The sequence below is a fragment of the Nycticebus coucang genome, chromosome 5 (genome assembly GCF_027406575.1).
Source record: "Nycticebus coucang isolate mNycCou1 chromosome 5, mNycCou1.pri, whole genome shotgun sequence".
NCBI lineage: Eukaryota > Metazoa > Chordata > Mammalia > Primates > Lorisidae > Nycticebus > Nycticebus coucang.
In genome coordinates, this window is record NC_069784.1 from 76,874,577 (window position 1) to 76,891,093 (window position 16,517).

The following is a 16,517-nucleotide window of genomic DNA, read 5'->3' on the forward strand; positions in this document are numbered from 1 at the left end:
GCACCAGCTGTGTGCTGACCTTGCCACAACCATTCCTTAATTGAATGCTCACAAGAGCTTTTTGAGGTAGGAATCTTGTGCACTCCCATTTTATGGAGGAAAATCACTCAAGCCTGAGTGTCCCAAGTCACATCACTAGTAAGTAGCAGTGCTGGGGTTCAAATCTGGATCTGATTCAGCATCGAAGCACATACACACGGGCTGTACTGCCTCCAAGAGAAAAAACATACGATCAGGGGACGGTGCAACCACCTGTGTGTTGGGTGTAGCCTAAGCAGGAGAGCAACGGGAGATAATTTTGGAAATGACAGTAGAAGTCAGACGGAAGGAAACCTTAAATATCAAGAAAAGGCGTCAACATGCTGCTTGAAAGACAATGAGGAGACAACAATGGTTTTTACATAAGGAACCACAGGATAAAAGGAATATTTTAGAAAAAATGCACCCCGGAAGTATGGAGGGTGTGTAAAAGAGGAAGTAGGGAGAGTATTGGGTCATACAAATTACAAAAACGCCTTTTTGTTGATCACAGACGAGAGGATGGTATTCAGAGGACTACTTGTATTTTTGTACTTCTTGATGTCTTTTAGAAACTGGGCCACTGAGCACATCCAGAAGCAAAAACAAAGGGAAGAGAGTGACGGACGGTGCCAGTGGGTCAGCACCACAGGCAGAGGATTTACTCTGGGAAGGGAAAAGCACCTGTTCCGTGACATAGGTGGAAAAGAAGGGCCGAGCTACAGACAGATTTGAAATGTTGGGAAGTGCTATCTAAGTATTTCAGGAAGGCAAGGACTGCAGCGCACTCAGGTTTCACCTCAGAGTAGGAATTGGGGTATGCTCAGGGTCTGATGCAGCTGCTGTAAAGGTTGAGTCAAGAGCAGCCCAGTGGCAGCAAGGCCCCAGGCCCTGAAGGCTGGGCTCTCTGGGGAGCATGCACACGTGTGTCTGTGTGCACGCAGTCCTCAAAAGAGTTCTAGTGTCCTTAAAATTCCTGAGAGAAGTCAAAAGTCAGAGGAAAGAGATGAAAGTAGATGAGGGGAGCTGTGGAAGCCTTGAAGCCTGGGAATGTCCAAAGAGAGGCATAAAAACGTTAAGACGTAGGAAGCAAGGGTCATGCTTGATCTCAGTTGTCTGTACCTAGGCCCTTCTTTTCTGCCTATGTCATGGAACAGGTGCTTTTCCCTTCCAAGAGTAACTCCTCAGTGCTATGTAGTCAATAAGGAGAAGTTACCGTCAACTTTGGGAGGTGTAAGAGTGGCATAATGGTCCTGTGTACACACACACACACACACACACACACATATAAATATACATCTATTAAATCCTTATCATTTAAAGATGGTCTCTGAAGTAAAATAACATGATGTCTTCGGAGTGAAGACAGCTTAGGAAAAAAAGCAAAAACATGGAGGAATGTCATAGGACATAAAATCTCTAAAGACGGAAACCTGATCATAAACCAAACAGGGTATGAAAGAGCCGCAGAGCCCATGAACCATTTTATATCCATTTTGAGTCATTAAGTGAAGCAACAGCAGTGTTCATGAAAAAAAAAATTTCATAAATGAGGTGTTCTGTGTCTTTCATTAAAAGACACCTTTTACATATTTTAATCTTCTGTAGGGAAACTGACAAGATTACAGACACAGCAGTCGTTGGTGTTTGAACAAGGAATATGCGTGCTAGAAGGAGTATTTAGGAGTAAAAAACTGCTAGTCCTCTCCCCTCTTTCTCCCCACCCTGAAAAATAAATTCATAACTATTGACAATCTTTCATTATGTAGCAGCATTACAAATGTGCATCGAAAATGTGCCTGTGACCTCTTAAACTAAAAAAATAGTTTGAGCACACCGCCATAGCCAAGCTCCTAACTGATGGGGCATGTGATGTGACCAGCGCAAGGGCTGAAATTGGAAACTAGAAATGTAGAAATGCACTGAATAATGAGCCTCAGCTATCATCTGCATGATTCCTTCTTGTCTTTGCTCCCAATTACCCATTCCCAAGGGACCCCCACCCCCAGACCTCATCTATTGAAGCTGCTCAGGTTCAGTTTTCTGTTGTTGTTGTTTTAGTGTATGTACCAAAGCTATCATAAAATCCTCATCAGAAACTGAGAATGGAGTTCTCATGGCTCTGGAGATTCTGCCAAGATTCTTTCAAAGGTTTACTTAGATGGCACTCAAGTAAGAGTCTCACATGGAATCACTCTCCACACAGGAGCCTGATCTGGGGGAGGCTGAACAAAGCGGAGACTATTTACAAATTCCTGAGCAGGGACTGTTTTACATTTTTTCTACCCTGGATCTAATTCCATCAGTAAATACAACACATATTAAGTTACAAAGAATAATTATGAAAAGGCCAAGAAATACTACAGAAGATCAACCCTCCTAACACTCTGAGGCAGAGGCCAGTAGCCATGGAAGGCTGGTGCGCCTGGAAGGCCGCCTCCGTTCCTGGCACCTATCGGTCACATGGTCCCAAGGCTGCCGGAGACAGACTGGTCCCAGCAGGCATGTGTCAGTTGTTTAAAGGAATCTCACAGGACTCATGTGTGCTCTGTCAATAACTCGTGGGCAGTTTCCCTTCAAATAGGGAGTCCCCAGGTTACAGAGGAGAGAGCTTCTGTAGATTTGTTCTTAAGTTGAATTTGTATGTGAGATGGAACAGCTGTATTTACCTATTACCTGTCAAAGCCTCCATTCGTGAGTGTACTTGCATCAGATGTTTGTAATTCAGGGATTGCCTATAGTTGCAACATCCCCTTAAGATCTGTCTGCAGAGCACCCTCAAAACCCAAGTAATGTGGCCATTGCTGACACATATTGGTTCTTCCTTGAGTCAGCTGTGGTTGGTTTTTATCCAAAAAGAAAGGAAACAGACTCTTATGTGACTATCATGAAAAAGTAACTCGTGTTTGGCCTCGTGTCCTGAAAATGTTGGGTGAAAAATACATACAGCTTCTAATTACTATTTAAGTCGTTTGTATTTTGTTAATTGAGAAAGTCTCAAAAAACAAAGTCAAATATCATCAGGAAGTCTGTTTGGATAACCCTCCTTTCACTTTATGTCATGCTAAGCTTTTCTTGGTATCCTGTTCATCTACAAGAAACATCAGAACACTCATTAAGCAGAAAGATAGAATGTATGTAAGGGGCTTGGCCCTATCTCTGTCCAGGCTGGTCATCACACACCGGCGCAATCAAGGACAAAGAGGAACCTCCACCTACTCACATGGGCAACTGGAGACACCATTGGATGGGACTGAGGGATCTGCTCTATGCAACCACCATTTGGGCCATGTTTTTTTTTTTCACTTAATTTTATTATTATTATTATTATTATTATTATTATTATTATTATTATTATATAAGGAAAGCAGAATGAAATGGAGTAAAGTTTCCGAATAAATCTATCTGGGTTCAAATCTCACCTCTACCACTTACTAGCTCTGTGACGCAGTTCCTCATTAATGAAATGGAGCATACTGGCAAATCCCTTTGCGACAGTCTCGGTGCCTGGTACATGATGATTCAATAAGTGCTTGTCATTTTTCTGACCATCTAAAAAATTTATTCTTTCAAGACATGTAAAGAAAATCAAAGATCCATTATGTGTGCTTTTCTACTACAATGTGAAAAATTCATGGGGCTTATCCTATTTGGGGCACATAATAGATATTTAATAAAAGTTGTGCATTAAATTGGTAGTGCAGTTATTTTGGAGAATAAAGTAAGTGAAAACAATTTTATTTTCAGAAACAAAAACCTTACTATTAAAGAATCATGTTGGAAAATATTTGATCAACGCTGTAATGTTAACGACAATGGTATTTTGATGTTTAGTTCAGCTTTGTAAAAACAAAAGAAGCTTTTTGAAATACAAACCACATTTCCATTCAATTAAAAAGATATTGTGTAGGCTTGTTGAATTGTTAACAATAGTTAATTTCTGAAACACATTCCAGGAGGGAAAAAAGAAAAATATGTTTGGCACTACAAAAAATGTGTCAAATGGTCTATGAAGCAAATGTATGATGCCCCATGATCATATCAATGTATACAGTTATGATTTAATAAAAAAAATAATAAAAATAAAAGACATCTTGGTTACTTCCAAGTTTTGGCAATTATGAATCAAGCTGCTATTACAAAAAAATGCATAAGAAGAAATTACCTGGAAATTTATTTTTGTCTGATCTGGAGTCCTAAATTATAAAATTACTTTGGATTCCAAAATAAAAATTATTCAGAAAGTGTTTTTCTAACATGTTTTTGAATAACAGCAAACTAAAGAATCTCAATATTACAGGTTTTCTTTTCACTTAGGCATTAAATATATAATCAGTTATTTTCAAATGCTGTGCTTTATTTAGCAAAGTGGAGACCAAAGAAGTCCAGTTTAAGATGTCCTAACAAAAAAAAAATAAAATAACAAAAAAAAAAAAAAGAAACAAAGAAACAAAGAAACAAAGAAACAAAGAAAGAAAGCTGTCCTAACAAAACATTGAAAAACTATTCTCCAGGGTCTACTAACATTCAGGCCTATTACGTGGTAGTTGCTGAGCCTGTGTGTAAGCTTCTGTTCCTACATCTCTTAAAGTATGTGTGTTTGTGTGTGTATATTGCTACCCACTCCAATAGAAATTCAGAGATAACATGGCTGTTTTTTATATAGTACCAGTCTAGTTGATAGTCTGTTTTGTCCTGAAGAGATTTTTCTTTCAATGAATAATTCACACTCAAAATGCATATTGGCAACTATATTTTAAACCAAAAAAAAATCCTCACGTAATAAATACATTTTATGCACATTAACTTTGAATTTACTTCAGAAAGCTATTTACAATATAAATAATTATAAATGGGAACACTTTGCAAGATATCATTGACATAGCTAATATTATCTACTTTACATTCCAAAGTAAAAGTTCAAATTACAGCTTTATACTACAATGTCACTAAAAACTATACATTGCAAGATGGTATTTGAAATATTTGCAATCAGTGTATTTTCTCACAAATATAATCCTTTTTATAGCATGTAAGTCAAAAAACAAACATAATATATTTTATCTTTTTTGAAGTGTCTACCCCTATGTTTCATTTTTTGAAATACATTCCTTTGGAAAAGAAAAGAGAAAAAAAATTACAGTACTTCTAAAAATTGTTTGACGTCCATTTTATTTCCTTGAAATGTAAACACACCAGGGGTGTGGAGTATAACTTCAACCATGATTAAGTGTGTCTCAGATCAGCTCCCCCTATATAGGTTTATAAAAGCAAAGTCCCATGCAACAAAATTGTAATAAATAAATAAAACTATAAATGTTTTGTTGAAAAGTATCAATTAGGATTTCTTATGTGAAATGGTACATTTTTATGAATCTCCACGGTGATATAAAAATCATGTGTGTGTGGGTGTACTTTCTGCATACAGTTTTAGAGAAGGAACTGTGAACAAACCCCGATTTGGAAATGCATACGTTCTCACTTTTAGTGAAGCTCTATCCATACAACCCTCGTGCACAAGAAATGAGCACCACGTGGAAATTTCCCCAAGAAAACTTTCTGTATCTGATACATTTTGCATGTGTCCATAGCTATTTTGTCACTCATTTAAAATTTAGAATGATAATTAATGTTTTATCCACAATACATTTCACAGTAAGAACTAGCCAGTAGATTTTGCTGTCTTAGACATAAATCCCTATTCACAAAAACTTGACATTTACATGAATGTTGAATCACTTATTTGGAGGACCTCAGGATTTATATTCTTTTCTTTCAGAAAATAGGATGTAATCTTCATGTATGACTTTAGCAAACTAGAGAGCCAAATTTGGGCATTCAAGCTTTTTAAATCAGAAAGACTGTATTAAAGTGTAAGCTATTCCGCTAGGCAAAGTGAGTGATCCTTCCCCCCCAAATATTCAGTTTTCCAAATATCAGTATTCACTGTGTCATTGCCAAATATTACTAGGACCAATAGAATCACACTGAATATCTCAGTAATGTCCTGCTCTTCCAAAGAGAGTGCTATAAATATTAAATCTGTATTCAGAACATCTCTTTAGCTGCACTGTCTTCTACTAAACTTATTTTTTCTAGATCTTGGGAAGGGAGTCTTTTATTTTTAAATATCTATGCATATTTTCCAGATGATCTTGCATTAAAATTGATCCTTGTTCCCCATTTAAAAAAAAAAAAAAGAAATGAAAATTGTAGTATTTCATCCTTTTCTAGAAGATCCCATTAAATGTTATTTTAAGTGGGATTCTGTGCCTAGAGGCAGAATGTGGCAGGGTGGAGTCCAAATTAAGAATAGTACCCGGTGGAAATATTCCAGCCCTATAAAATACAACTGGGAAAGAATAAGTGGTTTTTCTGTATAAACACCAAAGCAAATCATTTATTGCATCCTGTCTCGTTTTGAATGTCACATGAGCTCTATCATATTATCTTTTATCAGGCAATTACAGTTTAGAAAAGCTAGTACATTACATTCAGCATACTATGACAAAAGACTTGTGGAGCTGACACACCTAAATATCTGCTCTGTGGTGATTGCCACATAAATATGATGCATCTCAAAATAACATTAAATCTGTATATTCTAAATAATAGTTTTAACAGAATTTTCTCAAAGAAGATTTGGAGGAAAGTCATTTATCATCCAAATTTTTAAATTAGGTAGGGCAAGTGAAATGAGCAATAAGGATATTTTTACTATTACTGAAAAGTATGATCTGTGTATTCTCTAAGGAATGGATCCGTGGTGTTCTGGTAATTAGATATAACACATGTGTATGAATCCCCAAGGTGATACAAAAATAACACTTTCTCTCTATTTCAGTCATTTCACGGTTCTCAGCATTTAGCAAAGTTATGGAAATCAAGAATTGAAACTAAAGCCAATTTGTTTAATTTTAACCGATTAAGTTATTGGGAATGTATTTGTCTTATATCCTATGTTTTTAAAAGATACAAATGACATGTTCATTATGAGGAAATATATTCCTGCACAGAACAAAATAATGTAAATTGTAAATACAATTTAACACATTTATATGTACCTTGTCCTAAAATAAGTTACTTTGGGTCATTTTGTAATAATCATGTCATATTGAAAAAATGTAAGCTATGTAATACTGTGAGCCTAAAAGGCACTATATGTCATGTAAAAAAGTGGCTTCTATAAAATTGTTGTCAATCAGTTAATTAAAAAATGGCTGTATGTATTTAAGACTAGGTCAATCTACCAAAATTTTTAATGAAGATACAATTTAGTTAATTCTGTCTTCCCTTAAAAATACCAGTCATAACATTTTAAAAGAATTATTCCTTTTGATTACCCCCATCTTTTGTTCATGTTTTTCTTCCACAAATTTACCATTCTCCATATAAAAATTCCACTAAAATTCCTTTAGTATCAGTTCATTTTCCTTGGTTCTTAAGTTTTCATTTCTCTTTTGGAATATGTTCCTGACATATTTAGTAGAATGTATGTCCATCAGTAAAACTCATCTGTATAAATTTCCTTTTCAAAATACACCACAGTCATCAGATATTTGTCTTTGAAACATTTATCCACATACACAATTCTACAAAAACCTTTAGTATTCCTAAAACATGTTGCAAACTGATCAAAAATCCTTCTGAGTATTCCGAGGGGTTCCTCAAAATTACTGAATACTGTTTTTTGTATAGTTCAAAATTTCATTTTTATCGTGCAGTCACCCCTCGGAATATGGGGGATTTGTCTCAGGACTACCCTCACAAAACCAAATCCATGTATATTCAAGTCCCCACAAGCAGCCCTGTGGATACCATCCTGTGTACACAAAGAGTCAGCCCTCTGTACACACAGGTTTGGCACCCTCTGTATACCATATTTTAATCCATGTTTTAATGAAAAAGTCAAGTATAAGTAGACCCATGTAATTCAAACCTGTGTTGGTCAAGGGTCAACTGTATATTGAACTTTTTTGAAAATATATATGATAACCACTAACTTTCTCACTTGTACTTTTTGCATTTACAACACAAATGTTGCAGTTATTTAATTTTATGTAGCCTGTTCTCTCATGTACAAACAAATCAGTATTCATCTTTCAAAATTATCATTATTCGATTGTCACGTACCTATCGACTGTCAAATAACTGTATTAAAGGATGAAAATATAGTACTAATCCCTGAGTATTCCATGCTATGTTCTTGTTACAAAATTATAAGTCAAGTTCATCCAGTACACTCCCCTCCTTGAATATAGCAAAAGTTTCAGGCATTGGACTCCTAGGAAATACTATCTATGAAACTTCTCTAATCACTTATGCCATTTTGCTTTGATTATTAGAGAACCACACATTAAATAAATCTCACTATTTTTCTTCTCTCTCTTAAATTTCTACTGTCTATATTTTGGCTGAATCTGGAAAGTTGACTATAACTGTACCTGCCAAAAGGAGCCCACATACCTGCTGAAGTTACAGACTATCTAGACCTTTGTATATGTGCAGAAAAACCAGAATGATCATTCTTGACAACTTACTGCAGAGAGTTAACTAGTTAACAAGTCCAGTCCTGCTGTACCAATGAACCACAGAGCCACAGAACATCGGAACTCCCTTATAGACCAGAAAACTGGAGCTCAGGCATGGTGACAGACCACATATCTGTAGTCACAAAATTAAGTTATAGGAAGGGTCAGAACTGGAACCCAGGGATCTAGTCAGCTGGCCTTTCTACTGTACCACCTAGAACCTAGAACCAAGTTTGTTGTTTACAAACAATAAGGAAAATGAACACTTCACCTATTCCTCCAGTCAGAGTTTGCCACTTGCCCTTATCCACCTGTCTTTTAGCCCTTACACACGCTGTCACATGGGCACATCTGTGCTTTGAACTATTTTCAAACTCTTACACTGCTATCATGTAGCCGTTCACTTGTTTACCTTATTTTTCTGCTTTTCTTTCCTAGGTGAATTGCTTTCAATTTCTTATTTGGTTGATTTTATAAGCAAACCTCAACTACCTCAAATACCTCATTTACCTGTTCACAGCTTTAAACTGCTTGTTTTGAGATGCATTCCATTTCCCTCTGCCTTTCCATCCTCACCAAACCATGTCCAGTTGAGCACACCAGGTTTTTGATGTGTGTCCCACCATTTCAGTGCTTTTACTTTAAAAAATTCTTTCTGCTATGTCAGTGGAATCCTGGTCCTTGCCTTAACTCAAAATAAGGCCAAAAATGACCACTTCCTGATTGCTTAGAAGGGATACCAGGTGAAAACTCTTTCTTGCACCATATCCACAACCATTTCTCTAATTTATGCTTGAACCAAACGAGCTGGCTGGTTTGAAACCAAAAAGAAGAGATTAGTTCCCAAGACATGTCCCTCTCTTTCTTAGTTATTTGGGGAATGGAAATTTAAGAAGCTTAATGCGGTAGAGTGAAGGGAAGTTACCCATTTCTGGTATGTTTAGCGTACACAATCTATGTTTCTGCTTGTAAAGCGCACGCAGCAGTTTGTGCTAGTGACTGTGTGTGTGAGGGTCACTGGATCATCACAATGCAAGGTTATCATTCATCAGTGCTTTCAAGTGGTGCATATGCTCATTCGATCTACATATGTATTTTTCAACTGAAAATTTATCTATTCTGGTTCCCATGTAATTAGAGGGGAAATTTGTGTATTCAGTTTTGCTCCATATCTGTGTATAACCCTGAATGCTAGTGCTGTATTTTCTTTGATTTTCATAGGAACGCATATCAAATACCCAGTAACTTAAATTACCCTCTAATAATCTATAGCATAGTAAATGCTGGTAATGGGGTATTAAACTATAAATATGTTTCAGAGATCTTAAAGAACAAAATACTTTAGAAAAACATCAGCTTCCATTGGTTATTATAACAGATGTTCCCTTGTGTCCTTGTGCTGGGTCTGGCTGCATCCTTAGATGGGAAGTTACATCGAAGTGTGAGCCATTACAACCCAAGGAATAGTTTCTAATGGTTTCACTGTCATACAAGTGCTCCAGGGCATATCCAGTTAGTGTGTAAGCATGCTTATCAAAATACTGCCGGTGAGCGCCAAAGCAGTTTGGAGAGATGGCAGGATGGTCTCCTGCTGTCTGGTGAGGAGACATATCCGAATGTAGATAGTCTTTAGCCAGGATCAAACTGGATTTCGAAATGCGATCCGAATTGGGACTACTTATCCGAGACAGTGCAGTGGGACTGTTGTCATAGTCAGTTTCATTGGGGCTCAGCATCTTCCCCTCTCTCTGCTGGATGTGGTCACATGGTGAAGTGCTGGCAAGACCAGAGCCATGGCAGACTTCACCTGTTGGTGGGGGCTGCTGGTAGTTTGCAAAACAGAGGGGGTGTTTTTTCCCAGCTCCATTAATGGAAGCCAATTGGTCTGATGGGGCTTTCCTTAGCTGCAATCTGTTCTCTTCTTCTTTAATCATTTGCTGAGTGGCTCTTATCAGAGTTTCAATTTTGCTAGGTTCATGTGGGCTACTTTGATACTGCTCAGTGCGGTATCGGTCACCTGATTCGCTGGCCGACCCAGGGTCTGGAGAACTGACCACGCTATCTTCATCCCAATGACCTCGCCCTAGAAATTAGAAAAAGGAAAAAGTAAGTGATCTCAACATTCACCAAAAGAAAAAGCATGAAGTATTTCTTTCTCCTATTAAAATAAACTCTGTACCTTTTATTCTTAATATAGGTACCTATATTTGAAACAGACATAGACTCATATAAAATCAATGAATTTTAATGCAGGTAATGTTTACAACAAATTTCTTATAAGACAAACCTTGTCCATGGGTTGTGAATGCCAAATAGCAAAATGGTAAAATGTCTTTATGCTTCTCCATGTTTACATGTTTTTGGACCTGTCTGACTGCAAATAAAAGCAAAATGCATAAAATTTGGTTTATGTTATTTTCTAGAGCAGGGTCATGTTAAATGGATGCTTAGAAAATCCTTTCAATTGGGTTTGAGGAAGATGATGATATAGGCTGAACTACTCTCTCAATTCCACGTAAATAAAAAAAGGTTAATATTGCTAAATGTTATCTTAAGTAGACCTATAAAAAACCTTCCTTGTTAGTTTTTAGAGTAATTGAAGGGTAAAAATGTATATACTTATATATATGTTCATGTAAGCATGGGCAGATATAAATATAGAAACAGATATTGATATATCTTGTCTCAATCAAAATACAGTCTTATCAAACCCAGCAGTAGATATTTCAGCTTCACAGGTTCTTATAGTAGCTCAGGTATCTCAAATTGTTTCTGAAATAAGTTTAAAAAATAAACAAATATTTATAATTTTAACAACAACCTGCTGAGAATTAAGGAGAGAGATCTAATATGGAGGAATAGTGCACCCAACATGTATTCCATAAAAGAAATTATTCATTTATATGAAGTTTATAGAAAAAGAGAGAAGAGAAATAGGCAGGAATATGTGAAAGCTGTAAGCTGCCTAATGCAGCGGAGAGGCCCAGGATCACACTATTCATTGCTTTCCTTTTCAGTTTTCTTCTTATTTTATTTCTAATGTTTTCTTCCAGACCCTGTAGGTTAAGCCAAGATTTTCACTTCACTCTATTCTTTGGCAAGTAATTGCCCTTTGCTCTGGGTTTCCATTATCAGTCTACCAAACTAAAGATACTCAAAGTAAAATCAGAAAAATAAAAAGCAAGAATGGAAACATTAAAATTACTCAGTGTCTGGGTGGCATGTGACAGAAGACTTTGTGTGGAGGCGACATTCTCTAGCACACTTTGCACCTAACAAGAAGAGGAGTAATACTAAGGCCTAATCAACCCCAATGTCATTGACTTTTAAGGCAGTAGGCAAAGTTTCGAAGATCTGCCTGGACAGGCCTAGAAGGGACGAAATGGGCTCTCCTTAACCAGTTTATTTTGAAATGAACAAAGACTAACAAAGCTTTAACTGCAATGCCCATTTCAAGGTGTGTGTAAAGTCATAGAATGATCCCAAGAGAAAAATCTCAGTGCATTTTACAAACATCACTCCATCCCTACCCACAGGGGGTGTTATGGGTTGTCATGGCAATTGGGGAGCGCAAAGGGCAGTTACCAGCATTCAGTAATGGTCGGAAGGTTAAACATCTATGATATGCGTGAGAGTCCATAAAACAAAGACTGGCCCTGGCCAGGACGTCACCGGGGCATTGCTGAGAAATGCTGCTACACCTGAGTGAGCTCAAGGCCCGAGTCCGCACGCAAAGCGATAGAATGCCACTTAAATCCACACACGCTACAAATTCAACAGACTTACTCAACAATTCACTTTAACTTAATTTCTATTTTTTTGAGGTTTAAAAAAATCCGAATCATTTCTGCTCACTTGTGCAAAATAAACATATTTGCCAAACATTTTAGCAAAATGAATACGCTTAGAGTGGACTTGGTTATTAGATCCCGTTGGTTGGAGTTTCTGGTTAGTCCCTCAGCGTCACACGGAGCGTGTTACACACCCGCCCGGTCCCCCTCTTACCGTGGAGCCGGTGCACGGCGGCGATGTGGGGCAGGCTGCTGTCGTAGGCGTCTCTGCTCTCCGGGGAGGCCTTGGGCAGGGCCAGGCCCGCGCGCGAGCCCCACCAGGGCTCCCTCCCGGCCGGCGGCGCCCCCAGGAAGTACCTGCCCGCCTCGCAGCGGCCCCCCTCGCAGGCCTGGCTGTGGAAATGCCTCTCCTCCACCAGCCTGGAAGGGTCGAGCGCGAAGCCGTAGCAGAGAGCGCTGCGCTCCGGGAACTGTCTGTAGGCGCAGGACGCATCGTGCTGCGAGCCCGGCCTGTCCGCGGGGTCCAGGAGCTGCGGGGACGCCGTGTCCGTCAGGGGACTTCCACCCCACTGGCTGTCGTGGTCAGACTCCGATCTTTCCGTGTGAAATCCCGAATACTGAAACCGAGGAGAGGAGAAGAGTCTACTTCAAAAAACGAACCAGCAAACAGAAAACAGACTTCACTCCGTAAGAACCGCTAAGGTCATATTGGCCTGAGGCCGCCATATGGGACTTGCTCTAGCACCCGGGCTGGGCGCTCCTAGCCTGCAGTCCCTTCACCTGCTGAAAGGAGATAAAAATAAAGACTGTTTGACACATTTTCATCACACTGGTTAACATAGCCTTCCTGGCATTTTCTTAGTTATTGTATTAAGACAATTATATTCTACATTTACTAAGTTTCACATGTACGCTTGTAAGATGTCAAACTGTTTATAAAACCAGTGTATGGTGCCCCATGATCACATTAACAAAAACAATAAATAAATAAAGACTGAAGCATCAGCACAGATTGAAGTGCTTTGTGGCATTATTCCACGTGGTTAGTATGTAACAGTCACCCTTTAATGGCGCTAGCAGAGTCCCCAGCACGGGAACAGGGAAGCTGAGGCTCCAAAAGAGAAAGTGATTCACCCAAGACCACAGTTGTCAGCAGGTGACTGAACCAAGATTCAAAACCAAGCTCTTCATCACAAAGAGAGATTCCTAAAAACCTCCACATTTTATGTCCATTTGTCTTTTACATTTTTTCTTAATTAGAAAAACAAAACAAAAACTAAGGTTTAAGTCACCAGTGTGCTGGACCTCAATCTTCATACGACACTGGTAACTTTCTGAAGGTCTTGCTAGATAGAATAATAGTTAATAAGAGCTTATTTAATTCCGTTCCCATGTAACTGTTAAAAAAATCTTGCCCCTTATAAGAACTGGGCCTATTTACTAGGATGTGCTTCTTATCTTCTAATGTAAAACTTGGATTATGTACAGGATCATAATCATCGGAAAACAAAGAGCCACAGGCAAGCCTTGTGCATTGTTGTTCACTTACTCCCAGACTGTTTGGTCAGACATTTTCAAAGAAAATGTAAAATGCATAGCAGATCTCCCTAGGAAGTATGTCAGTTTGAGTTTGAGGTCTTCACAAGCCACTAAAATTAGTAATAGAATAATTTTTATCTGTGTTTATCTACCTAATGCCCAAGCACAATTCTAAGTACTATGTAGGGATTACCTGCTACAATACCAAAATTCAGTGAGACCTTATTCTGTGCCTGGCAATACACTAACCATTCCATATACTGTATCATTTAATCTGCATAACCACCTGGACAGTAATATAGCTCCATTTAATAGACAGGAAACTACATAACTGAGAGTTCTAATAAGATGCCACAGCCACTTCACAGTCCATCTGGTCTCAAAGCCTACACTCCAAACTGTGATTTCATACTTATATTCTTCTTAGCAAAGTAGCTCAGGAATGGAAGAAAAAGTATCCAATGTACTCAGCTCTACTATGAAGGTAAATTATAGCTTTCACATGAAGGCTATAACCCAACTATAGCACAAGACTATGGGGAAAGGGCCAAGAAGGGGAAGGGAGGGGGGAGGTTATGGTAGAGGGAGGGTAAAACAAAATAAAACAAAACAAAAAAAATATTAAAGAGCTTTGTAAATTAAAAAAAAAAAAAAAAATAGGGCGGTGCCTGTGGCTCAAGGAGTAGGGCGCCAGTCCCATATGCCGGAGGTGGTGGGTTCAAACCCAGCCCTGGCCAAAATAAAAAAAAAAAAAAAAATAGAAAAACTGAGGCAAGAAGATGGCTGCAACCCAAGAGTTTGAGATTACCGTGAGCTCTGATGGTGCCATGGCACTCTACCCAGGGCAACAAAGTGAAACTCTGTCTTGAATGAATCAATGAATGAATGAATGAATAAATAAATAAATAAACAAACAAAAACACGACAAAGAGAGGAGAAAAATAGATCCTATGTAAGGAAAATTAATGGGGAAAAAGGCAAGAACTGTTTTACAGTCCCAGAAACCAAAATATAAGTCTACTTTCCTTGTTTTTTTTCTACACCAGAAGAAAGAAGAATGGATATGTGCACTATTGTGGAGAGAAGAGGAAACCATCCTGGGTTTCCCTGTTCTTCAGCTCCATGTCATGTGCTGATTCAGCATGTTTACCCCCATGAGACCTTCACAGGACAAGGCCAACTCTCCCTGCCCACCCTGAGCAGTGGAAAGAATCCTGGTTCTTCCCACCTCAATACCAACACACAACTCAACCTATAGCTCTTGGGAACAGAGACATACAGAGGTTGCTCTAGGGAAATCCCAAAGTATGCAAAGATAGCACTCTCAAGATAGAGTTCTGTGCAAATCATAGGTTCAAGATTTTTCTGTTACCATTTCTAGTTATTGCTTTTTATTATTTTACACAGGTACCTATGGAATATCAGCATATTGCATCAAGAAAAGATTAGAAAATGCAACTTTTCTCCCTGCAGGACATAAGAACTGATGACCTGGAGGTATCCTGAGGTCTATTTTTCTTTATCACATATTCCACATACCATCAGCCTTTTCTGCCCATGAACTCCAGCCTTCCTTTTCACAAAACCCCCCTTCGCTTTCACCAAAGCAAAGGATGGAACTCCCTTGCCTTACCAAGTGGGAATCTAAGTGCTTTACGTGTGACCTTTGGTGGCACCATCCATGCACTTGCCTCAGAGAAACTCAGACCATCGGGGCTATTCCAAGCTCTGAGTTACCCAGATTCTACTTGTTTTTACAAAAGGATAAGCCAGGACTATTTCTGAAGTACTCAAGTTAAGACTTTTGAGCCCAGTGGAGAGGGGAAACTTTTCCCTGAGTGTATATGGGAAAATGCTATTGGCAAAGCAGAGAAGAACATCCTGTCCTTTACTCACAGAGAACGTTCAACATGCGACAACCCTGGCACACAGGAGGCAACATTTCAAGAGAATCCAAAGAAGAATTTGAAAAATAAGCCTCTTGTCAACAGCCAGGAAACTGCAACAGCAAGTACACAGCCCTAGATAGCTAAGCAGAAGGAAGGTGGACAGTTCAGTTAGCCCAAGACCTAACCTTGCTTTGGAGATACAGAAGAAAAGCCTCACAGTAAACCTTTGTTTTCAGAAAGACCTATAAACTTGCACCTATGTGCACCATCAAAACTCTAAGCCCTGGGGAAAGATTTTGTGAAGACTTCAGTGGCAATTGCAACAATAACAAAAATAAACAAATGGGACGTAATTAAACTGAAAAGCTGCACAGCTTTTCTGCACAGCTAAGGACACAACAATTAAAGCAAATAGTCTTCAGAATGGGAAAAGATATTTGCATATTAAAAATCTGATAAGGGTTGATGACAACCAGAATTTACAGAGAACTTGAATTAATCAACAAAAAAGGAGCTAATAATCCCACCTATCACTGGGCAAGAGACATAAACAGAACATTTCTGAGGAAGACAGATGAATGGCTAATAAACATATGAAAAAAATGCTTATCATCCTGAATTATTAGAGAAATGCAAATCAAAACCAGCCTGAGAGATCATATAACTCCAGCAAAAATGGCCCACATCACAAAGTCCCAGATGCTGACAGGAATGTGGAGAGAGGGGAACACTTTTACACTGCAGGTGGG

General features: G+C 38.5%; 1 protein-coding gene across 1 annotated transcript in view; it reads right to left on the minus strand.

The window, feature by feature from the left end:
* Positions 1 to 4,754: 4,754 nt before the first annotated feature.
* SIM1 (SIM bHLH transcription factor 1) overlaps positions 4,755 to 16,517 on the minus strand; it is a 94,795-nt gene continuing 83,032 nt past the window's right edge. Inside the window, exons 10-11 of the mRNA XM_053591389.1 lie at positions 12,555 to 12,957; positions 4,755 to 10,632 (exon numbers count right to left, since the gene is read on the minus strand). Coding sequence (XP_053447364.1) covers positions 9,902 to 10,632; positions 12,555 to 12,957 — 1,134 coding nt within the window. The 3' untranslated portion in view covers positions 4,755 to 9,901. The remainder of the gene's footprint in view (positions 10,633 to 12,554; positions 12,958 to 16,517) is intronic.